Raw genomic sequence first — 26,324 nt, forward strand, 5'->3', positions numbered from 1 at the left:
GGCCTGGTGGGGCAAGCTCCCCTTCCCGCCGGGCCTTGGCTTTGCCGCCCTGCCCACCTCACCTCGGACTACCGCCAGTTATTGCTTGCTGGGTGAAGCGGGAGGGAGCAGAGAGCGTCCCGAGCCCCGCAGCAGCAGCTCCTCGGCAGCGGCCGCCTGTGCAGCGCGGGAAGGCGATTCCAGTCCGGGTTTTGAGGCTGGGGCGAGCGCGCCGCGCGGAGAGAGAGAGAGAGACTAGCAAAAGAGCCTCGGCCCGTCCCTCCCCGCAGCTGGGGAGCGCCACCGCCGGGCCTGCGGGAAGGCAGGCAGCCGGGGCCCCGGAGCCGCTCGCCCTCGGCGCGGGTCGCCCTCATGGCCGCAGCGCGGCGGCCGGCCTTCCTTCCGAGCGGCGGCGGCGGCGGCGGCAGCAGCTGCCCTCTCGCCTGCTGGCCGTGAGTGCCTCCTCAGCCGCCGCCCCCTAGCCGAGCCCCGCCGCCGCCGAGCGAGCGAGCGAGCCCGCTGCTGCTGCTGTTTCCCGCGCGCCGCGCTGAGGCGAGCTGGGCGCGGCCAGCCATGCAAGCGCGGCGCCTGGCCAAGCGCTCCAGCCTGGGGAGCCGGCGCCTCAGCGCCTCAGCGCCGTCGGCCGCGCAGCCCTTGCCCAAGCTCGACAACTCGTGGAGGCCGCCCCGGCGGGAGGGCTCGGCGGCCGCCCTCGAGGAGGAGGACGAAGAGGAAGACGTGGTGGTGGACGTGGAGGAGGACGACGACGCCGACGAGGCGGAGGCGGGTGGCGGCGGCGGAGGAGCGGGAGGCAGCGGCAGCCCGCCGCCGCCCCCGGCGGAGCACACCGGGCCGGGCAAGGGCCACGCGGCCGCCCGGGGGAGCCTCAAGGTGCGTCGGCGTCGCTGGGCGGGAAAAGCGCCGTCGAAGCCGCCGCCTGCCTGGGCCGGCGGGGTCGACGCTGCTCTAGTCTCCGGGCTGCGTTCCGGAGGGGCTTCGCCGGGAAGTTGCGCGGGAGGCGGGCCTCGCTTGCTTGCAACCCCGAATTCCAGCCCTGGGTAGGAAGAGAATGGGCGGTTAAGAAAGGGGAAGGGGGCATCGGGGCATACGCAGAGTGCCTTCCCAGCACGAGGCTGGAGGGACGGGGCACCGACTCCATTGCAAGGCAGGCTTGCACATCTGACTTCCCTGCCAAAGTGGACGGGAGAACCGACGCATACCCTCTCCGCTGCATAACTGCCCCCCCCACCCACCCACGTTTATTGCGAGGGAAATCTAGCTGTCTGCAGGGAAGGGGTTGGGTGCATGTAATGTGTGACAAAGGCATCAGGTGTACATCTACCGTTCTGTGTGGAAAAGCTATAAGGGTGGGGAGGTAGAGTGCATTTAAAAAAACCAAAACATTGTGGATTTAAACAAGCAAATGTAGCGTAATCTACTGGTTTGCAAGGGCCCTTTGGGATTGCTGTTACCCATCTCAGACAGTTAGCTCATAGTGTAAATAAAGATGGCTGTTGTTTACATTTTTTTAATAAAAGCATCAACAAGGATCCTTTTGCACGGTCTGTTGTGCTGTGTTGCAGAACTTTTTGCTGTTGCAGGGTTGGGGATGGTGTGCTGTGCTAGAATGAATAACATGAGACGAAGTGCCCTCTGACAGTAGAGGGCAATGCTGGAATGACCATTGATAATAGGGATCAGCGTTGTTGGGTTCTAGGGTGTGCGTGTAGGCTTTGAAATGCATGCATCTGAACCACGCTGCTGCAAAAGAATGAAGCCGGCTTAGCAGCAACAGTGAAACGGGAGATAATGGTAAAACATAATGAGGCAGTGAAAAGAGCCATGGGGATATTAAGTGTTGGGGGGGGGTGAATGGGTAATAGGCAGGTATATTGGGAAAGTAGTTGGAGCAATTAAGGCTGCATCCCTGTACACACTTTCTTGGGAGTAACCCCCACTGAATTCTGAGTAGATGAGCATAAGGACTGCACTGCAAAGCACAATCTTTGCACTGTGTGTGACCAGAGTCCCCTGTGACCAGTGAAGAAATTGTTCGAAAATTTCAGAAACAAGCATGTGTGACTCTACTACAAGATACTTCTTAGGTGATCTTCAGGTTTGCGGTGGGATTTAGGGAAGGCAGGCAGTATGTACCTAAGGCTATTTTGGCTCTTAAAGGTCAACTTTTATTTTGTTGTTATGCATTTACTTTATCTTCAATGCATTCATATACAAGTTTCAATATTACAAAGAACGTTCATAATGCAGGGTCATGGCATTTCATAATTTATATTTTTCTATTGCCCATCAGTTTTTTTAAAAAAATTGCAAGGTGCATTGTATACAAAGAAACTTAGTAACAGAAGTGACAGAGAAACAATTAAAACAGAAAAACATGAAATTGCATCAAGATCTAAAGATCCAGAGGGAAGCTAACAATCAGAGCAAAAATCAGGCAAAAGGTTTTGGGAAAACAAAGGATAAAAGTTGACTGAAGGAGGTACTTTTTAGGGAACCATAAATTGGGGTGCCACCACTAAGAATTCCTCCCTGGTAGCCCCACTTCCTCTCTTTTGCCCAGAAGACAAATAGGAAATCAGTCCAGGTGGTCTGTCACTGTTTTATTTCTTATACTTCTATTCTGCTTGCCCACGTAGAGGTTTACATAGAGTTTTCTATGCTTCATAATCTCCTTAGCATTGTCACTGCTGTAGAAATAGGTCCCTGTTCTGGTAAAGCTAAAACTTCTGAATGGTTCTATGTGGGGCTATCCTATATGACATTTTGCAGTTGTCCAGATTACAAAGGTACCTGATAGATTCCCTGAGTTAACAGGGACATATGTAACCCTGTGAAGTCTATGCTGTAAATGTATTCTATGCTGCCCAGTGGAATACAGTATGAAGTGTATGCAAGGCTTATTATTGATCATTATCAGTATTTACCATGTCCAATTTTACATAACCACACCACAGCCAATTGTGATTTGGCTGAGAAAGCATGGAGAAATGTTGCATTGCCCAACAGGTTGACAGGAGGATGTATCTTTTGATGTCTTACCATCTCCCTTAAAATTGTATTCGGCCACTTCCAAACTGTTGCCATTTTGCAGGTAGGATTGAGTTTCGTACTATGAAATGCAGATGGCACTATTTAAATGGATTTGGCACTCTGGTACAACAAACCCACGTAAACAATTTTTTGGACTTTTGCAGTAAGGAAAGTGATGGGGAAATGCACTGGAAAGTGTGGAAATTGCTTGACATGATGTTGTAATAAGCTCACTGCAAACAAATTGGGATGAATGCTCTGATAAACAGGTATTGTAAAAGTGACCTTAGCTTGGATTTTTCCTTCTGCAGTCTTAACACCACCACTAATGCAAGCCATGATCAAGAATATGTTTGTGTCTCAGGTGTCTCTCTTTCTTGATTATGGTTGACATGGAAAACTGATATTTTCAACACTGGTGTTTTGGCTCCTTAATTGGTAGATGTACCAGTGATGGAACCAGTGGCTGCAGTGCTGTGAGTGTTTGTAGGCAAGGGGATAATAAGTGGTGATTGGAGACCTACAGTTTAAACCTATTCAAAAGTATATATATTTGTCATTTTTCATGTTCCCTGTCGAAATTTGGCAGCCTAAGAACTGTGCTGCATGCTTGGAAATGTTTTTGGCTGTACAGTGAAGAATACATGCTAGTTTAACCCAATATCTGCCAGAGAAGAGAGTTTGATAGGGTAAAGTAGAAATGGGAACCTGTGGCCCTTAGATATTGTTAGTGTGAACCATGTGATTAATAGTAAAGAAATTTAGCTGCTGAGCCAAATTCAAGGTGCCCTAAGCAACTTGGGATCTGGTTCCCTGTAGGAATATCTTTTCTCATATAGACCCGCCTGTGTGTTAAGATCTTTAAGGGAGACCCTCCTGCCTGTGCTGCAGTGCTGGCTCCTGGGGTGCCTTGGCACCCACAAAACTCCATTGTGGGGGCTGGGCACCCACAAATTTCAGTATCAAGGCCATGCACAATGCATGGCACCCAAGGCCCCGGGCACCCACAGTCTCAGGGCCAAGCTGGCACTCCTGCAGGCAGCTGATATAAACCACGTGTCAATACAGTGCTACCTTGGTTTGCGTACATCTTGGTTTGCATACGTTTTGGATTACAAACACGTCAAACCTGGAAGTGCATGTCCCGGTTTGCAACGTTTATTATTATTATTATGACCCATTTCTTTTTATTACGAACAATTTTTTATTGGGAGGCCCCACTGGCAAAAGCACGCCTTATTTACACCCTGTTATGATTTACAAATGGACCTCTGGAACAGATTATGGTTGTAAACCAAGGTACCACTATACAGAGGAAGGGCCTTCTCAGTGGTTGTACCTTGACTGTGGAACTCACTCACCACTGAGGTACAGCTGACACTGACCCAGAAGAGTTCCTTCTTCAGCTGAACACTCATTTGTTCACTCAGACTCTCACAGAACATTAGTCCCTGATCTTGATGGCTTAATATTGTATCATGTTTCCTCCTGGTGATTAAGTTGTAGCCATTTTAGTGCTATGCTTTTTGTTACATTGTTGCCTTAGTTTTAATGTACTATACTGTTGGATTCTTTGGAAATGAAAAGTAGATAGTAAATAAATAAGTAACGGCCATTATATTTAGTTCAAACCATTCAGCTTCATAATTGGTGGTTTGAAATTGGAATGTTTTGAAAATGACTACAGCTAGCATTCAAACACCGTTTCTAGTTTGGATAAAACAAAACAACTAAAATGGGGAGGGGCATTTCAAACACTTCTAGGAAAAGAATTAGGGAGGTTGCAAACTCAGGAGAACGCGTCTTTCATGAAGTGCTAAATCATGGAATAGCATTGCATCTGAATGCAGCCCCATATCTAAAACTGTATAATGCTTAAAACAAAATAAAAAAATTCCTTCCAGTAGCACCTTAAAGACCAACTAAGTTAGTTCTTGGTATGAGCTTTCGTGTGCATGCACACTTCTTCAGATACACACTGAAGTGTGCATGCACACGAAAGCTCATACCAAGAACTAACTTAGTTGGTCTTTAAGGTGCTACTGGAAGGAATTTTTTTATGTTGTTTTGACTATGGCAGACAACACGGCTACCTACCTGTAACTGTATAATGCTTACTTAACAACATTGCTAAAGGTGTGGAATGGACAAGTTGAAACCACATTATGTACTGACTACTCCAGAAAGGCTTTTCTCAAAGATCCAACTGTGTTGATGGTTAATGTGATATGTTTTTATAACTGTGATGGAGGCTGACAAACACTTGACACACGATAGTTGGCTTGTAATGCAAAGAGATCTAACCTGTTGCTGATGCCACAAATAAACTCAGCTTGGTTAAGACAAGAAACATCAAAGACGTTTGCTGTGTATGACAAGAACACTTCTGTTCAGAAACATGCAGCATAAGGGGAAGTATTATATTTCTTTTATATGGGGGAAGGAAGCTGTTGAGGAATACAGTTTTGCATTGTTAACATTTGGGCCTGAAAAATGCTTACACTTGAGAATTTTAAAACCTGACTTTTTATCATCAGGTGATATGCATTGATATAATGTAAATAATAATAATCTGCTGGTAAAACCAAGAATGGTGTACTGTACTATGACTAATACTGGAAGTAGTTGTACTATAAACACATTGGTCTGAGGGTTAAAAAGTAACTGTGTTATGAAGCCAAGAGCTGCACCATCAGTTAATGTTACACATTTTTGAAACTCTGGCCAAAACTATGGAGAAACTTTAAAAAAAGACTACTTCTGGCAGTGTCCCAGCTTGGATACTGTACTTCTCTTCTGATATGCTGGGTCATAATTTGAAGGACTGGGAGCATGTTACAAATCCGTGGTCTCCCTGCTCTCCTCTCATGCACCCAATCTCTCACTTTTCTTAGGCATTGTGTGCTTTGATAGCCAATAGAGCAAATCATAGGTAGTGGACATTCTGTACAAACAGTGGTCTGCAAACCTACTCCAAGCCATGGTTTTGAAGATTTAGTAGTAAAAAGAGTTTCTGGTTTTAGGCACCACAACAAACTACAGCTGGGACAGGGGAATCTGAGGCTGGAGGAGAGACATGCAAGTGAAGGGAGTAGTGAGGAAAAAATGTAAAGGGCAATGGCATGTTCCTGCTTCTTAAAATTATGGTTTGAAAAATTACCGAAATTGAGCCATTGCTTCTTTTCTTTTCTTTTTTTTAAAGAAAAGCATGGAGCAGAGAGGAGCTGCTGTGTTGGTCCTATCAAATGAAAAGTACACAAATTTACATAAATATGCCAGTTTCAATCGGCAAAAAGAATATGCAGTTACTGGGACTAACAGCCATATGTGTTGTTAATAGAAAAATGTATATCCTTCCCTTTTGGTGACTGTGCACAATTCTGGGGTATCCAATGAGGTGCCATCCAGATGTTTTGGATGACAACTCTTATCCCATTCCAGCATGATTCAGGAATAATAGTCCTGTAGTCCGAATACCTGGGGGTGCCATGTTGGCCAGCCCTGCTGTATATGCACAGAAGTGCCAAAAAGGTGCACCAGTCTCTTCCATTTATTCTTTCACTGTTTGTTTGTTTGTTTTTGCATGTGTAAACTATCATTTTGCTTCTTGTAACTTTAAATATAGTATACTGCTTGGGCAGCAGAAGATTAGTATCCCGTTATGTTGTATTTCATGCAACATGGAAGGGAGGGAGAGTAGGCAGGGTAAGCTAAGTATAGCTAAATGTGACTTGTTTCTGTTTTGAGCTGACTGGCTAGCCATTGAATTGTCAAGAGTTATGCAGGAAAACTGTTCCTTTTTTGGCCCTTTTGGATGAAACTGTGCAATATATAGTAGTAGTCATGTAATTTCTTGACCACAATAAAACCATTCACATTTTTGTTCTGGAGAAACTGATATTTGAGTGGAATATTAGTTCTTCATCTGTTGAATAGCAAAGCTATGAATTCTCTTTCTTTGTACTATTTTTTTTATATAATGCTGATTTAGAAGAAGTGATGCTTGTAATGGCATTCCTGATGCATTATTTCAGGTAGTGTTCTTCAGCACAGCTATTTCCAGACACTTTGAATGATTAGGCTTAACTAGCATAGGTTATTTATAATAAGCAGGCATTGGCAAGGTGAGTGAGTAAATAAATAAATGCAAAGAGTAGCCTAGAATGTAACGATACATTAAGATTCAGAGCAGCACCTTTCCAAATATTGACAGAAGAATCTTTCTTACCTCATTGTGCTCCTCTGTGAATATTATTCTTGCTGAATAGATTGTGCAATATAATTCTTCTTTTTCAAATTGATTTATCCTCAGGCTAGCACAAAAAAAAAAATGTTTAAGAGAACTTGAGGTTGGAGTTGTATGTTAAGAATACAAATCTATTAGATTTGTTTTTAAATAGCCTTTTAGATGTTTGATATTTTAACAGCATGAGGTGTAGTCTGGCCCCTGTTGCTTCCAGTGATGGTGTGCTATTAAGCATTTTTCAGACTTACGGAAAGGGTTTATTGGTGCTAGTAAAAGCTTTGAGGAAGAATTTGCACCCTAAGCGTTCCTGTAAGTCTCCTTTTATTATCATTGTAAGTATTTCTAAAAAGGTTTTGGGTAATGTTTCTACATCCAGAAGTCTCCCATTCCATATATCTTGTCCTGCATCTCCAAGTAGCTTCCTGATATATTTTTTTCATGGATGTATCATTGTCATCTTAAATGTGGTACATGCATGATTGAACTGCTTCTCCTAAGCCTCCTTCTCTTTGGCTACATTCAGACAATAATATTTTGGCCTAATAAGCTGAGGTATGAATGAGCCTTGTGCCCCTGCAGGAAAGCCAGGAAACAAACCAAGAAGTCTTCAGTTAACTATGGTTTCATGTTGTATCCAAACTGGGAAGCCATGGTTAGCAGCTTGAGAATAAGGTAGGATATCAAACCATGGTTTGAAGTTGGCTTCATATCCTGGATTCTTCTGAAGCCATTAACTAGCTTCCCAGTTGCACATAGTGCAAAATTATGCTTAACTGAAGAATTCTTAATGTGGCTATTGACTAGGGTCTATAGATACTATCTTCCCTGTTAACCAGGCATTAATTCTTCTTATGTCACCAGAGGCTAAAATAACCTTGGTGATTAGGAGCACCTATTACCAGCTAGTGTAGCAATGATGTCCTGGAATTGGGCAGTCCTTATCTTTGGGTTACTGTGATGCACTCTTTGTGGGGCTGCCCTTGGAATTATTTCAGAAGCTGCAGCTAGTGCAGAAGATGGCAGCGAAGGTACTGAGTGGAGAGCTAAAAGTGCTCAAACAGGCTGGCTGCTGTTAGCTACCAAGCAATGTCCAGAGTTTTGTTTCTGGTGTATAAAGCCCTAAACAACTCGGGACCAGAATACTGAAAAGATTGCCTTCCCCTTCCTATGCAGACATGTTAGGGTGTTAAGATAATCAGAGAAACCCTTGCTAGTGGTACCACATTATCTAAGCATGTCACTTGGGGTGGGGGAATGAAGAAGGGCCTTCTTTATAGTGGTGCCCACTCTTTGGAGCACTCTATTATTGGCATTGCTCATTGCTGATTTTATTTAGATTTTATGTATATTTTAATAGTCACTTTTAAAACATTTTAGTGTTGAATTTTATTTTGTAAGCTGTTTCAGGACCCCTGTATGGGAAGCCATGTTTAAATAATTTTAATAAAATCTAGGTTTTGTTTCAGAATCCCCTCTCTATCTCCCACACACACAGTCTCAGTCACCAAGTGAGAGCCAGTGTGGTGTAGTGGTTAAGAGCAGTGGACTTGTAATCTGGTGAACCAGGTTCGATTCCCCGCTCCTCCACATGCAGCTGCTGGGTGACCTTGGGCTAGTCACACTTCTCTTAAGTCTCTCAGCCTCACTCACCTCACAGAGTGTTTGTTGTGAGGGAGGAAGGGAAAGGAGATTGTTAGCCACTTTGAGACTCCTTAGGGTAGTGATAAAGCGGGATATCAAATCCAAACTCCTCTTCTTCTTCTGCATAGCATAGCAAAAACCAAAACAACAACAACAACAAAAACCCAGTAGCTGTTTTTTCAGACTCCACAAGTCGTGTTCTGGTTATCTCTTGTCTTGGCTACTGCAAATTTTCGCCCTTCCCTTTATGCACCTTAGTCCTTTCATTTATGTCTAGAACTCTTCTACCCAAATAATTAATCTCTCCACTGAAGCTGGGCGGGCGAAGGTGCATCCCATAATAGTACCACTTCAAATTAAGTCATGGATTGAAACTTAATTTGGTCTAATAAAGCAAGTTTTGTTACAGACTAGGCTTCTGTCCGCATAGCTATTGAATTACTGGAAATTCCTATCACGGGTCTGTTAAGAAGAGCAGATAAGTAGAGTTGAGTCATAGTGGGTTGCAGCAAAGCAAACTTACTTTATCTGTACCATTCTGCCTTGTAAGCCACCGGCAGAGTCAGAGGCATCATGTGATGGACTGGAGAAGCAACTAGCACAATGGCAGGATAGAGTTGTTATTTTTTTTGACTTAGGAAGGGTGTCTGTGCAGAGCAATGAGGCTAAGAGAGAATATGTGTCAAACTTGGAACATTGCATTTCTATTCTTTACCCAAGTCTAAAATTATAATTACCCACCCCCTTTCCTTACCCTTTATAAAGAGCAGGTTAGCCAGACAAAATCTGAAGGCTGTGTAAAAAAATCTGGTCTTTGATACATGGTAACTTGATGGGGGGATAGTAACACAAAGTTAATTGAACCTGTTGATTAGAATTTGAGTCCAATTTTGCATGAACCCCATACATGTTATTGCATGTGCAGATTTGGAGTGCTGTGCGTCTGTTCTCTTAAACTAAACTTGCAAAGGGGAAATTTCCATCACACATAGGCCTGCAGCTTGGACCGTGAGAACTTGCTGCATCTCCTCAAATGCCTACACAGGCTTCAACAGATGTAACAAAAACTCCGGGCCATCACTTCTGCTGCATTTCATTTCATCACTCTTTTCTCTGCGGCCTTTATCCCTATTTACTCACCATATACAGTATTACCCATTATTGTTACCCATATTATCACTCCCCATGAATTCAGCAGATGTGAAGTCTTCTGCATTCCTTAGCAGACCCATCCATTTGTACCATTGAAAGGGACATTGTGGGAGATTTTCAGTACACCACCTTACCCCCCTCCCACAAACACTTTCAAAAGGGTGTAAGATGTCAATCGTCCAAAGGCCTGGTTGAAGAGGGAACATTTTTGCCTGGCACCTAAAGGTGTATAATGAAGGGGCCAGCCAAACCTCCCTGGGGAGAGCATTCTACAAACAGGGAGCCACTGTAGAAAAGGCCCTGTTCTCGTGTTGCCGCCCTGTAAACCTCTCGTAGCGTAGGCACACGAAGAAGGGCCTCAGATGATGAATGCAGGGTCTGGGTCGGTTCATATGGGGAGAGGCTGCCCTTGAGGTATTGTGGTCCTGAGCCATTTAAGGCTTTATAGGTATAAAAAACAACCCAGGACTTTGAATTGGGCTTGGAAACTAATTGGCAGCCAGCGCAGTCTGACCAGGATTGGTGTAATATGCTCAAGCCGTCATGCCCCATTAAGCATCCTGGCCACCAAATTCTGCACCATGGTTGGACAGTTGACCTATGCACATACATGTCAGGTACGTGCCATGCACACAGTGGTTCTCTGAATTGTCCCAGAATTAGTATTTGATTTCTTCAGGATAATTGGTTAAAAATCAACTTTCAAAACAGGAAATCTCATCTGTCTTTCAAGCATGACCTTTATTACTAAAGTGAAAAGTATACTTGTTTACAATTGTTGGTTGTGTTGTGTTGTGAGCTTTTTGCTTTGCATAACACAGGGGAAACATATTTTCTTGGCAATATGTCATTTGGCTGCATGTTGAGAAGTATAATATGACTAATGCTTTCAGCTTGGATACCATTTGTGTTCTTAAAGTAATCATTCTGGTTTTTCTCTTGAAACAAGTGCCAGAAGGCTTTCCAAGGAAACTACAAAATGGGAAATGTGTTTAAATATTTTGCCTCTAATCATTTTAAGTGTGTGCATGGGCTTGCACTGTAATTTATCATTGTATTTTACAGTAACCTTATACCAGCATAATTAGTTTTACAGTTTTTTAAAAAATAAACTGGCGCTGGGCAACAACCAGCAGTGTTTCCCGATAATACCATGTTGAACTCCCCTCCCCATCCATGTATTCAAACTACTATGCATCTGTTGCATTTATTTTATTTTTTTATTATTGATAATCTCTCTTGGAAGCATCAAGATTTTAACTTTTAACCAAAACCTTCATGTTTCACATGGACTGAAGCTGCACCTTTTTTTGCACAGGACTATTTTCACAGTGGGTGGCACTGTGGTCTAAACCACTGAGCCTTGGGCTTGCCGATTGGAAGGTCAGTGGTTCGAATCCCCACAATGGGGTGAGCTCCCGTTGCTTGGTCCCTGCTCCTGCCAACCTAGCAGTTTGAAAGCACGTCAAAATGCAAGTAGATAAATAGGTACTGCTCCAGTGGGAGGGTAAACGGCATTTCCATGTGCTGCTCTGGTTTCACCAGAAGCAGCTTAGTCATGCTGGCCACATGACCCAGAAAAACTGCGCACAAATGTCGGCTCCCTTGGCCAGAAAGCAAGATGAGCGCTGCAACCCCAGAGTCGTCCGTGACTGGACCTAACAGTCAGGGGTCTTTTACCTTCCACACGCACACACACATGGTCATAGTGTGGCTAGATGTAAGCAAAGTTGTACGAAGCTACCCATTTCTGTTTCAGTTACTCATTTTTCCAGTTTTAAATTCATTTCAGTACATTTCCACGTCAGTTTGTGATTTTTTATTTATTAGAAAAAAATAACAGAATTAGTTCCTAATATACCATTTTCTGAGAGCAGTTTCCCCTAATATAACACATTTTATATGCTATTTTCACTAATATATTTGTTGTTCGTTTATTAATTCAATTTCTGTCCCAGCCTTCCTCCCCAAGAGGCCAAAGTAGCAAAACACGACAAAGCAGTAAAACATGACAACTGCAATTTAAAATAAGTTGAACACTTAAGCACATCTAAGAATGTGTAAGTCATGTTCAAGGTGGCTTGCAACATGCATAATTACAAACATTAACAAAAGTCATAGTAGGTAATAAATGAAACATCAGAAAGTACAAATATTGAACAATTTCCACATAAATCATAATGAGGTATAAAATAAAGATACAAAGATTCGCAAACCATCCCCCCTCAACAAAACCCTCTCAACAATACCCTAGCCCAAGAGTTTGTTCAGCTTCAGCTTTTGTAGCTGGAGTTAGCCCAGGTGGGAAAAGGCCTGCAAGGCAGAGAGCAAGTCTTCCAGGATTCACAGCCAAGATGGTCCTGCCGTGAGAGCATGCTGGGTCTTCCTTCCTCTGTGTCAAGGGTGGGGAAGCTGTGGCCCTCCAGAGGTTGTTGAACTCAGTTCCCATCAGCTTCAGCCAGGATGCCCAGTGGTCAGGAATGAAGGAAGCTGAGGTCCAATAAGCATCTGGAAGACCACAAGTTCCCCTCCCCTGACGCACAGAGCAAGGTAGTTCTAGAACTGAGGCTGGGTGCTGCCCACCAAGAGCACCTTTCTGTTTGCCCTTGCTGCTCTTATTTGATATGTGGATGGCCCTCTCAATAGGGTGCTCATGACAATTTGCAGGTATCTGTAGTAAAGGAAATGAAGAGGTTTCTGTCTGAAACCTGTGAAGCAAAGTGGTTAGTAATGTGAGTCGGAGCTGCTAAATAGAATTGGATGCCTGGAGGCTATGTCTGCCCCCTCTTTTTAAAATGATGCAAATGAATTGCAAGAAATCTAATAATCCCTTTTAATTTTTCAGGCAACCAGCATAAAGCGTGAAATGACCTTCGCAGCATTTCAGCAGGAGGAGCTAAAAAGTGATCTGAATCAAAAACTGTCAGACCAACATTTTTTTCTGTTGGCGATGAAGGAAGAGGATTCGAAAACAGCAGACACCAAAAAACCTGGCAGAGTCCATGAGCACGAGAAAGAAAGCACCCGCTCCATCTGCCTTCTCGAGCAGAAACGCAAAGTTGTGTCTTCAAATATTGATGTGCCTCCTGCAAGGTAGGGAAGCCTGAAAAGCAGGAAAGGGTGGCAAAATGACTAGCCTTCCAAGTTCAGCAAGTTGGGCTTTTCTGATATAAACTACCGTATTTTTCGCTCCATAAGGCGCACCTGACCATAAGGTGCACCTACTTTTTTGGGGGGGGGGAATTCAAGGGGGGGGAATTCTTTAAAGGGAGTGCTGAGCAGAGCCTGTATGCATCCCAGGCTCTGCTCAGCGCTCCCTTTCATGAGCCCCGTGGAGTGTGTGTGCGGCACTTGGAGGCTTTTCCCTGAGGAGGGAGAAGGGCAGCCTGTGGAGGCTTCACGGGCTACCCCAGAGCTGCTCAGGAGCTTGTCGGGGCTGGAGGGGGAAGCCTGGGTTCCCCCCCCAGCCCCAAAAAGTAGCTCAGGGAGCTGCTCCCAGAGCTTGTGGGGCTGGTGGGGGAAGCCCGGGTCCCGCCCCCCAGCCCCAGGGACCACACATTCGCTCCATAAGACACACAGACATTTCCCTTTAGATTTTAAGAGGAAAAAAGTGCATCTTATGGAGCGAAAAAGATGGTATATAGCGCTTCCTACAGGTTGAATGTGTGTGTGTGTGTCTGTGTCTGTTGTGGAGGTTAGTGGTCATTGTTTGATATGGACCACTTGGGTTATAAGATTCACTGGGCAGCCTTTGGCCAGTTGCTACTACTCCAGTCCTATCATTGTAAAATAGGTATCAATAATAGTAAATTGTTTAAAATGAAATATAAACTTATGTGAGCAATGCCAGCAAGGAATATACTAAAGCAGAGATCCTTCCACACATATGACAGGTGAGACAATTTCATAGCTGGTGTAAGTTCTGATCCAAAACATCAGGAGGGCACCAGGTTAGGTAAGGCTGCTCTAAACTATACTCAGAGGCCTGATTCAGCTATAATAATTTCAGTCTGGTTTAGTCTGATAAACCATGATTTCATTAAACCAAGAATGAGCATTGTGACTTCGCTTCCATCTTCTCTTCTTTCTTTGTCATGCTGCAGTGGAATAGAATAGAAACTGAATTTGAAGGATGGGTATAAAACCAAGAAGCAGAGCAATCAAACCCACAACCCCTTAGGCAGTGTTAGAAAGCTAGGAGCTAAATGGCACCTTGAACCTAGGTTATGGGCGCAACAATGGAATGGCTAGGTGTGCTTTTTTAACAACAAGAATACAAAGCTGAAAATGAATGAACTCCAGCTAAAGTATTATGTTCATTTTTCACATGCTCTAGTCCTTCCCCTGCCCACCCTCCCTAATATTCTTAAGAGGGTCTCTTCTCCAGTCTTCAGAGAGTAGTTGGAAGTGGGGAGGCAGAAAAAGATCTTCCTTTCCTTCCACTCTGCAGTTTTAATCTGAAATCTTAGGCGCAGTACTGCTCCCAGGGCTCAGCAACACCTTAAATCCTCTTGATTCCCCAGATGACACGCCCCTCTGTACTGACTGCTGCAAGTTTCATTCAGGAGACTTACCTTTCCCTCCCTTATCCTCAATGGCAGGACTGTGTGTTTTCTCCCATTTCCCTCCTTCCTTCTCCTTCTTTCCCTCAGTGCTTGTCTTGGGGCATTAACAAAAGACTCATATAGCATTATTATGGAAACCTTCTGTGTAATACAAACCTTCCCCAGAGTTTGAGGTAGTTGGCACCCATGATTTTGTTCTGGTCACTTAACTGGACTTCCTGTGGAAATTTGTTGGACGTTATGGCACTGGGTTGTAGCTTTGATTCTGCCTCCCTTCACTCTCAGTTTATTAGACCTCTTGGAAAAGCTTTGGAATTTGATATCCTGAACCCCTTCACTAATTGTTTGGTGCTGCAGCCATTAGGGAGCTTATAATGAAATAGCAAAATGAAATAAGGAAGAAAGGGAGCTGAAGGTATAAGGAGGGAGGTAAGACTCTTTTTTTATATTTATATATGTGGTGCTGTTGAATGGGCATCGTAAGAACAGGGGTAGTAATGGCTATTTCTTCAGGGCAAGTTCCATACCATAACTACAATGATGCTGAATAAAAATGGGGTATCAACTAAAGAGCCCCAACTGCAATTTTGTGGGAAATTACAGAAAGCAAAGGACATACACTAAATGGTTGTTGTTTATCGAAAGGGGATAGATTTGTTTGTTTGTTTGTTTTTAAAACGGTCAAGACCGTAATCTAGCTGTTTGGTATGATCTGCCATATCAGGGTTCAGTTGTGGCAACTTTTAATGCCAGCCCAGTCTCTAGTTACCCCTCTTCTCCCTTGACAATAGAAGGGAACCTTGAGAGCAGCAAATCCTGAGCTAGTCAATTACACCTGCAGTCACTGTTGTCTAATACAATGACAGGGAGCATCAAAGCTGAAGTGCCCCAGGTGCTCGTTTTCAGGCTAGTATGCCATGGCTTATTAAATTTGAATCAAGCTGTACCCTAAACCTCATCAAAGATTGCAGCAGATGTAATAACCAGCCAACATCATGGCTCACATTCTCCTTGCTAACATTGCCCAATAATATTCTTGGTAGCTTAGCACGATAAAAGTCTTTTCAGACATAGGACTCAAGTTTAACTCTGATGTGGTATTTACTATTAGTGTATTTTTTATACTTTTAGTGAATTTATATTTTTGCTCTCTTTTTCTGCTGCTTCTACAGCCTAACACAAGACTTTTGCACACTGGCTCCTGCTACACCAGGGGTCAGCAACCCGCGGCTCCAGAGCCGCATGTGGCTCTTTTACACATTTGCCGCAGCTCCGGGGTGGATACTAGTGAGGGGAGGAGGCGCATTGTGCATCCCAACACTCCCCACTGTGGTGGGCGCTGTACTGGCTGTGACGTCGCATGGGGGCGGTGCGTGTGTTAGTCACGCACCGTCCTGACGTCACCTTCCCGCCCGCTGTCAGATCGCGGCTCCGGAGATATATTTGTTTTAAATGTCGCAATGGTTTTGCCGCTCCCAGTTTTATTTTCTTCGGAAACGGGTCCAAGTGGCTCTTTTTGTCTTAAAGGTTGCAGACCCCTGTGCTGCACAAATGCCCTCTGGCATCCCTTTCATTTTTCAGCGCCCCCCCCCCCCGAATTTTTTGCACCCCAGTTCCATTGGCAAAGCACACAAAAGGGGGAATAGAAATTTTATCAAAATGGTGGTAGCCACAGCATGCCTTAATTGAGCTTGTGTGAGCCACCAGTTGAAGCTCAGTGGTCTTGTACAAAGGCACAAACACAGCGGTATTTTAAATGTGTATCTCTCAGGTTCATATCACTCCAGGACTCAATGCACTAGGCCTTGCCTGATGGTGGGTTTTTTTTGGTTTTGTTGTGGGGTTTTTTTTTGCATATCAGCCCATGAACAGAAGGATTTGTTTGAATCTGTGATGTGTCTTGTTGAATTTGCTTTTTGACACTCCTACACAAAACCTATTTTTCTCTTTGGGTATTTGCTTCTTAAAATGTAGGTGAAATATTTGTGGGTGAATAAAAATAATACAGTTTTCTCATCTACAAATATATGAACATAAAAGAACTTGATAGAAAATTCTGCAGTATAAAAATAATATCCATCAAGTGGGGTTTTTTTAAAAACAGATTTTAAAAATTCCTGCATGTTTTAGGAATATCTTAGGATAGCCATGACTAACTCAAGTCTACAGGGTATGTCTTAGTTGGATACAATCCATTGTCTTCATTCTGGTGTTAGCTTAGGAGCATATTAACATGCACAATTAATAAAAATTAATTAAAACATCTTGAGTATATTAACATGCACAATTAATAAAAATAACTATTATTTACATTCTTTAATTCTAATGACACAGCAGTGCTTAATTGTGTGCTTAACTTTATTAATTCCATTGGCCCTAAATTTATCTAGACTGTGCTTATAACCTCGGAGTTGATGTGGAACCAACGCAATCCAGTCACCATAAAATACAGCATTAGAGCATGTTTGCATCACAGCCACTAGGTGTCACTAGAGAGTGCTTGCAGCCTTGATACAGGAAAATGGATGAGAATTGTCCCTCGCGATTAAAAAAAATCCCGAAATATTGTTTAATATAGGTAATTGTATTATTTACGAATTATTCTTTACAAAGAAAATGAATAAGAATAAGGGTGTTGCATAGAATAGGATGGCGACCCTGTCAAACATCATCACAGCAAAACAAACTCTCCTAATTTTTATTTAGTTTTATTAACTGATATTAAAAATGCATCAGCGCTTCTGGACAATAGTTAAGGTTAATGCTGCTATTTCTTGTGCACTTTTGAATTACTTTAAAGTAGAGATCACTTTGTTGAAGGTCAAAATACTCACCTTGGTGAAAATTAAATGTATTAGTTGTCAAAAAATGCATTTGCCTCAATTCCTTGCATGGCTGAGCGCAAGGGTAGGCAAACTAAGCCCCGGGGGCTGGATCCAGCCCAATCGCCTTCTAAATCCGGCCCGCGGACGGTCCAGGAATCAGCATGTTTTTACATGAGTAGAATGTGTCCTTTTATTTAAAATGCATCTCTGGGTTATTCGTGGGGCATAGGAATTCGTTCATTTCCCCCCAAAAAATATAGTCTGGCCCCCCACAAGGTCTGAAGGACAGTGGACCGGCCCCCTGCTGAAAAAGTTTGCTGACCCCTGGCTCAGAGCAATACAAATCCCCATATAAAAGAGGAGTCAGTCAATTTCAAAAATGAATTGTACTTGACAAATTGTCTCAGAATGAAATTCTGCTTATTCTTGTATTCCTCAGTGATGATGTTGTTGGCTGTCCTTTCTCTTTGATCTGAAGCCCAAAGGGACTGGCCCATTAAGTTCCAATTAGGAGCAGGCATATCACCAACTCTCTTTAATTTATTTATCTGTGTTTATAATCTGCATGTTAATTAAGAAACATGTAGCAAGGTAGATTGCAGCATATAAAATTAAAGTGAACAAAGATATCCATAACAATATCAATTTAAAAAATCCATAAATGCTGGTGGGTTTAAAAGAGAAAATTCAAATTGCAAATGTGTGGCTAAACAGTATAGTTTTCAAAAAACATCTCAAGGGAGGGAGAGAACTTCCTGCCCAAAGTTCAGCTAGCAGGGAGTTTCACAGGGCAGTGCCTGTCAAACTAAAGGTTTCGTCTCTTGTGAAGGCATGAGACCCACCAGAGGTGCCCCCCTCAAAGGATCTTGGTGACTGAGGTGAGTCGAATCTGAGTACAGTATAGCTTAGTTGGATACCACCCTTTATTTCTGGGACTGGTTTTGGAGCAGCCATGCAATGGAACGTGGCATAGATCCTGCTTATTGGCAAGGAAGTAGTGTTATGAGTCCCCAACAGAAATATGAGTAAGGTTTGCAAGACGAAATGTGCATTCTGGCTGGCCAATGTACAACAGAGCTGTTAAGTTTACTTTCAGAACGGTTGGTCCCAATTGTCTCCACAGTTAAATCAGTCACCTAGAGAGTTGTATTGTGACTAGATTTGTCTGTTTCACCTAGACAGGTTAGATAACATTCATTGTCAAGCACTAATTACTGATATGGAAATAAGAGTGAGCACCTGTGTAGAAAGGAACTGATATGAATTATGCACAGTGCTGACGATATCTGCAATTACCGAAGCAAAACTAACTCATGACAATACAGCACTTAATGCCATTAGATACTATGCTGTGTTAAATATGCACAAGCCCCTTCCTTCAAAATGTTCAGGTGCTGTTCAGGGACATAAGAAACGAGTAAGTGTAATAATCTGTCTAAAAGAAGTCAGATGCTTAGTATCCCATGAACCATGCTTGTGGAAAAACTAAAGCAATGAATTGTGTGCTGGTGCCATATCTACAGTGCAGGTATAATACATACATAACACGAAACTGAAAGCTTCAGATCTGCTTCAAGACTGTAGTTCAGCTGCAATTCATCTCGCTGGATTTTATCCAAGTCTGCAGCCTGACTTTGTTGCAATTCATCCTTGTTTCAGATAAGTGTGTAGTTTAAGAAAAATAGTGAATTCACATATGTTGCTTATAAATAGGTAGCCTCCCACTGAATTCTCCAAAATCAGGGGAAAGAAAGAAAAAGAAAACTATTTAGCTCAATTAGGGTTTGTCAGATCACCAGTTTGCATGAGCATCTTTAAACCTTTTATACTGTCTCCATAGGTAAAGGTAAAGGTAAAGGTAAAGGCAACCCTGACCATTAGGTCCAGTCATGGCTGACTCTGGGGTTGCGGCGCTCATCTTGCTTTATTGGCCGAGGGAGCCGGCGTACAGCATCCGGGTAATGTGGCCAGCATGACTAAGCTGCTTCTGGCGAACCAGAGCAGCGCACGGAAACACCATTTACCTTCCCGCCAGAGCGGTACCTATTTATCTACTTGCACTTTGACGTGCTTTTGAACTGCTAGGTTGGCAGGAGCAGGGACTGAGCAATGGGAGCTCACTCCGTCGCAGGGATTCGAACCGCCAACCTTCTGATCGGCAAGTCCTCGGCTCTGTGGTTTAACCCACAGCGCCACCTGCATCCCTGTCTCCATAGGTAGTCTCTTGCAATTACAAATTCAGTGGAAATCAGAGAGATGTATTAATACAAACTGAATCTCCACATGTGTACATATACGGTATGTCAAGGGTGGGGAACAGTTAAACCAGAAGCTACTGCTGGACTCCGTTCCAATCATCCCCGGGCAGCATGACCAGTGGTCAGAAATTGCAGCTCTATTTTAAATGTATTATTTATTTGGTTTATATAATGCCCTCAGAGCAGTGAGGCATGATTTTTTCCAAAATTGCTATCAAATTTTAGTAGAGGAGAATACAACAAAAGAAACTGAGGAAAAGAGGGAGCAAGGATAACAAGCAGACAAAAGAAAGGAAAGGAAGGTGTGAGGCTAACCAGGAGCAAATAATATGTGTTAACATCTTCTAGTTTCAAGGCACTGTATATTCCCAACCATCTTTTTAACGGAATACAATGTTCAGAGTTGCATTTGCATACTTCCCGGCATGTGTGATGCACCAAAGAGACAGGAGACTGTAAAACGGTCAAGTTTTTGGATCGTTGCTAATGTAAGAAATGGAAAAGTGACTAGAGTAAAGGGCTTCAATCAATGATGGAACCCAACCTCCCCCACTGTGTTTTTTTTTTTTTTTAAGGTGAATTATTAGCCTGAGAAACAAATAGATGGATCGTTTTTGTAGTGTGTGTTCACTCTCCTGTCTTCTTTACACCATTCTAAATGGGTGATTGAATGAAAAATAGTCTATATACTGCTGTTAAAGGAGATGGAATGCTTAGCATGTGCATACATAAAGCCTCAGAGAATATGTCTGTTATTTTGAGATTTGTATCCTGCCAAACATGGAGCACTTAGCATGGCTAATTAACAGATAACAGTTCTAGTTCTATTCAAGTTAATGCCTGAATGCACTGTTGTAAATGGTCAAGACCAGTCAAAGGCAACTATGGGGTTGTGGTGCTCATCTCGCTTTCAGGCTGAGGGAGCCGCCGTTTGTCCACAGACAGGTTTCTGGGTCATGTGGCCAGCATGACTAAACCACTTCTGGTGCAATGGGACACCGTAATGGAAGCCAGAACGCATGGAAACACGTTTTATCTTCCTGGCACAGCAGTACTTATTTATCTACTTGTACCGGCATGCAAGTGTAAATGGTAATTAGAATCATAGAATCATAGAGTTGGAAGAGACCACAAGGGCCATCGAGTCCAACCCCCTGCCAAGCAGGAAACACCATCAGAGCACTCCTGACATATGGTTGTCAAGCCTCTGCTTAAAGACCTCCAAAGAAGGAGACTCCACCACATTCCTTTGCAGCAAATTCCACTGTCGAACAGCTCTTACTGTCAGGAAGTTCTTCCTAATGTTTAGGTGGAATCTTCTTTCTTGTAGTTTGGATCCATTGCTCTGTGTCCGCTTCTCTGGAGCAGCAGAAAACAACCTTTCTCCCTCCTCTATGTGACATCCTTTGATATATTTGAACATGGCTATCATATCACCCCTTAACCTCCTCTTCTCCAGGATAAACATGCCCAGCTCCCTTAGCCGTTCCTCATAAGGCATCGTTTCCAGGGCTTTGACCATTTTGGTTGCCCTCCTCTGGACACGTTCCAATTTGTCAGTGTCCTTCTTGAACTGTGGTGCCCAGAACTGGACACAGTACTCCAGGTGAGGTCTGACCAGAGCAGAATACAGTGGCACTATTACTTCCCTTGATCTAGATGCTATACTCCTATTGATGCAGCCCAGAATTGCATTGGCTTTTTTAGCTGCCGCGTCACACTGTTGGCTCATGTCAAGTTTGTGGTCAACCAAGACTCCTAGATCCTTTTCACATGTACTGCTCTCAAGCCAGGTGTCACCCATCTTGTATTTGTGCCTCTCATTTTTTTTGCCCATGTGCAATACTTTACATTTCTCCCTGTTAAAATTCATCTAGTTTGTTTTGGCCCAGTTCTCTAATCTGTCAAGGTCGTTTTGAAGTGTGATCCTGTCCTCTGGGGTGTTAGCCACCCCTCCCAGTTTGGTGTCATCTGCAAATTTGATCAGGATGCCCTTGAGTCCATCATCCAAGTCGTTGATAAAGATGTTGAATAAGACCGGGCCCAAGACAGAACCCTGTGGCACCCCACTAGTCACTCTTCTCCAGGATGAAGAGGAACCATTGATGAGCACCCTTTGGGTTCGGTCAGTCAGCCAGTTACAAATCCACTGAGTGGTAGCATAGTCAAGTCCGCATTTTACCAGCTTCTTTACAAGAATATCATGGGGCACCTTGTCAAATGCCTTGCTGAAATCAAGGTAGGCTACATCCACTGTGTTCCCTTCATCTACCAGGCTTGTAATTCTGTCAAAAAAACGAGATCAGGTTAGTCTGACATGACTTATTTTTCAGAAATCCATGCTGACTATTGGTGATCACAGCATTCCTTTCTAGGTGCTCACAGACTGTTTGCTTAATGATCTGCTCCAGAATCTTCCCTGGTATTGATGTCAGACTGACTGGGCGATAATTATTTGGGTCCTCTCTTTTCCCCTTTTTGAAAATAGGGACAACATTTGCCCTCCTCCAGTCTGCCGGGACTTCGCCTGTTCTCCAGGAATTCTCAAAGATGACTGCCAGTGGTTCTGAGATCACATCTGCCAGTTCTTTTAATACTCTTGGATGCAGTTCATCTGGCCCTGGAGACTTGAATACATCTAAACTAGCCAAGTATTCTTGTACTATCTCCTTAGTTATTCTAGGCTGTGTTTCCTCTGCTGAATCATTTACTCCAAATTCTTCAGGTCGGGCATTGTTTTCTTTATTGGAGAAGACTGAGGCAAAGAAGGCATTGAGGAGTTCAGCCCTTTCTGTGTCCCCTGTTTGCATTTCACCATCTTCTCCTCTGAGTGACCCCACTGTTTCTTTGTTCTTCCTTTTGCTACGAACGTACCCATAAAAGCCTTTTTTGTTGCTTTTAACCTCTCTAGCAAGCCTGAGTTCATTCTGTGCTTTAGCTTTTCTAACTTTGTGTCTACATGTGCTGGCTATTTGTTTGAATTCCTCTTTGGTGGTTTCCCCCCTTTTCCATTTTTTGTACACATCCTTTTTTAATCTTAACTCAGTTAAAAGTTCTTTAGATAGCCACCCTGGCTTCTTTAGGCACTTTCCATGTTTCCGTCTCATTGGTATTGCCTGAAGTTGTGCTTTTACTATCTCCCTCTTAGCAAACTCCCAGCCATCATGAACTCCCTTTCCTTTTAGTATTACTGTCCATGGGATCTCACCCAGCACTTCCCTAAGTTTTATGAAGTCGGCTTTCTTAAAGTCGCATGCAAAGGTTGTCTCCTTTGTACTGCTGTTGTCTCCTTTTGTTGCTTGTGTAAAAAGGATGTGCATAATGAGAAAGAAGAGCCTTGCTGAATCAGACCACCTAGTCTAGCACCCTGTTTCTTGCAGTAGGGAACCAGATGTTAAGAAACGCAGGGAAGGGACAGAGCAAAGAGGGGTGAGCATTGGTTGTTGTGAACAAGGAAAGTCATTCAGTTACAGATGCTACTCCAGATTCTAGCACCAGCTTCCATTAAGGAAAAGCCTGTTTCCATTATGGGCTGAACGACCTACAGCTGATCAGCCCCTCTTCTTTGCCCGGCAGCTGGCAAATTCCAGCAAGAGACTTGCTTCCATCTTAGGCTGAATGAGATCCAGCTGCAGGCATGGCCAAACTTGGCCCTCCAGATGTTTGGGGACTACAATTCCCATCATCCTTGACCACTGGTCCTGTTGGCTAGGGATGATGGGAGTTGTAGTCCCCAAACATCTGGAGGGCCAAGTTCGGCCATGCCTGCCCTAGGGGCATTTATTCGATACCATTTTTTATTGTGAGGTGTTTTTTTTGTAAGCCACTTCAAGAGCCTCTCGGGGTTATAAAGCAAATTACAGGCATTCTAAATGAAATTGGATGCATAGAGTGCTCTGTTCTCCATCAAGATCATTTGGTTAACCTTGGTAAGGCCTCTTGCTCTTTTCTCAGGTGTTCATAAGTATTCAGCTAGCATGTGGTGGGACAGTATTGCAGCAGCAGACTCTGGCCCTTCCACCCCCCCCCCCGTACATTCATTAGAAAATCTGTATGTAAGCTTACAGGTACAGACGTACACACAGGGGCTCCCCACAAAGACTCTAAGGGACACATGTGTGCATTTATCATTCACAAGCAAATGTCTGAATTAATGCCAGTATCTTGCAAGGTATGTGAAGTGGCTAATTATAAGTTGGTAATATGTTCCTTAAAGGTAAAGGTAAAGGGACCCCTGACCATTAGGTCCAGTCGTGACCGACTCTGGGGTTGCGGTGCTCATCTCATTTTATTGGCCGAGGCAGCCGGCGTACAGCTTCCGGGTCATGTGGCCAGCATGACTAAGCTGCTTCTGGAGAACCAGAGCAGCGCATGGAAACGCTGTTTACCTTCCCGTCGGAGCAGTACCTATTTATCTACTTGCACTTTGACGTGCTTTCGAACTGCTAGGTTGGCAGGAGCAGGGACCGAGCAACAGGAGCTCACTCCGTCGCGGGGATTCGAACCGCTGACCTTCTGATCGGCAAGTCCTAGGCTCTGTGGTTTAACCCACAGCGCCACCCGCATCCCTAATATGTTCCTTACATTATCACAATTGAGCAGGGGCGGTGGGGGGGCAGAGGAGATACATTCACACATTATTCTAGGAAAGGGGTTGCCAATGCAGTGCCCTCCAGATGTTGTTGGACTGCAACCCCCATCAGATCCAGCATGGGGTCACTGGCCAGGGATGATGGAAGTTGTAGTTCAACATGTGGAGAGCCACTTACCTACCTATCTTGCCCAGGGCAACCCAAAGTAGCTTACAACCAACCAAGCAACCAGACAAAAATACACACATAGATACATTAAAACTGGGGGGGGGGGATTAAAAACTTCCCACCCACATGATGTGTGCCCCAATCCAAGGTTTTGGCTGCAGTGTGAAGAGGTAGAGGAAAGTCCTATGTGAAAGTTCCCAGTTGTGCATAGAACATGGTGCTAGACATTTGGGGTTTATGCTATTATTATTGTGGCTGGGCTTATACCTGTTTAAAATGATAATGGTAGTGTTGTTGCTTGTACGTAGCTTTTCTGTATCCTGTTAATTTATGTTCTGCCCCCTTCCTTGTGGGAACAAAACTAAGAGCTCATAAATCCTCAATTAAATCAGCATATGTTTATATGATACTGGCACCAATAAAGCTTATATATACTGTAGAGTGATTAAGCCAATAGCCTTTGCTTGAAGAGCAGTACTGCATACCCATTGTAAATGATCGTGAAGTGAGGATATGCCTTATTTTCTAGCCAAGGGGCTCAAGAAAAAGCTGTGAAATTTCAGGAAACTGTTAACCAGCAGGCAGCATCCTCTGTAAAAGTAGCAGCTTTGTAGCTTGTGTTAAGTAATGTACAAAAATATCTGTTGAAGTGCCAGACATCTGTGCTTACTAAAGCAAGGCTGAGAAAAGCTGGCATCTTTGTGTATGTGTTTAATTTGTTTGGTCTTCCCAAAAATTAAAATAAATCATTTGCAGGGGGTGGGGGTTTATGGATGTTAGCTATTTGATTTTGACAGTACCTGCAGTTAAGGCATCCTTTATATCTGTTTTCAGCTAAGGCTAGCTTTGGCTGCTGTTGCAGTGTTGGGTTAATTTAGAGGCGGACATGAATTGCCGTATGACTTCCCCTGGATGCAAGGAGAGTAGGACTAGGCCTCAGTATATCAGTAAACAAAATAGGCCCACCCCGTCACAAAGTGTGTCTTGTTCTGCTTCTGCTTCTGCCCATGGAGCCAGTCTGGTTAGATGTCACAGCACCATGGAGAGGTCCTTGTGATCAACATCCTTCAGTGAGGGCCTAAAGTGAATAGAGGCCTTTTGAGCCTCTGCATCCAGGCCAGTCCTCCTTTACTGGAGCCCTAGAGATTCTTAAAGGACCAGCTCACTGGGCTGCTTTTCCTTTGTTATGTGCCTTTCCGCTTGGTGTGCTCCCTCAGCTGTTGGACTGGCAAAGTGGCATGGGCAATACTCCGTTCATCAGGCCCAAGGACAGCACCTGTGAGGGTCCTGCCTCTGGTTCTGTGGGCCTAGGTGCTGTGCCTCTCTTGGGCCCCTGATCAGGTAACACCAGGCCCAGAGCCAGGAATCTGGTCCAGCTTCCTAGCCAGTAGCTCTGCAGCCTTTTCATTTAGTAGCCATCATCCCAAGCTACCAGGATTGTTGATCAGGGAAGGTTGCCCAGAAGGGAATGTGCCCCTTGGACTGCAAAAGGTGTGTGTGCATGTCTCATTGTGCAGGTGTTTTGGTGACTTTCCTCAAGGTGTTAAGACTGAACATCCTGCTCCTTTCCTGTCTAATGTCTAATGTATTGAGCGGTTTGTCTCGACCAGGTATCGTTGGCAGCTTCAGCCAGGGCAGATTGGTTGGTCATTGAAGGAAGCCAGCTTCTCTGTGGGGATGGCTTGAATGTTTTGCTCCTGCATTAGAGATGAAGAGATCCCACTCACTCTGTGCTCACATACTCAGGTGCTTCCGTGTAAAGGAACTTGAAGGGATTCTGTGTACAGGCAACTCCCCACTTACACCCATTCGAAAATATCCACAACTTGAATGGAATACAGTATTTC

General features: G+C 43.8%; 1 protein-coding gene across 2 annotated transcripts in view; it reads left to right on the plus strand.

Moving 5' to 3' along the window:
• The first annotated feature begins 454 nt into the window (after positions 1-454).
• The window catches only part of ZNF704 (zinc finger protein 704), a 40,311-nt gene continuing 14,441 nt past the window's right edge, over positions 455-26,324 (plus strand). Inside the window, exons 1-2 of one of the 2 annotated variants that reach the window (XM_081874452.1) lie at positions 455-870; positions 12,915-13,162. In XM_081874452.1, the coding sequence (XP_081730578.1) occupies positions 553-870; positions 12,915-13,162 (566 nt within the window). In that variant the 5' untranslated portion in view covers positions 455-552. The remainder of the gene's footprint in view (positions 871-12,914; positions 13,163-26,324) is intronic. The other variant, XM_081874451.1, reaches the window with a different exon arrangement.

Source organism: Podarcis erhardii, assembly GCF_964252035.2.
Source record: "Podarcis erhardii genome assembly, chromosome: 8".
Lineage (NCBI taxonomy): Eukaryota > Metazoa > Chordata > Lepidosauria > Squamata > Lacertidae > Podarcis > Podarcis erhardii.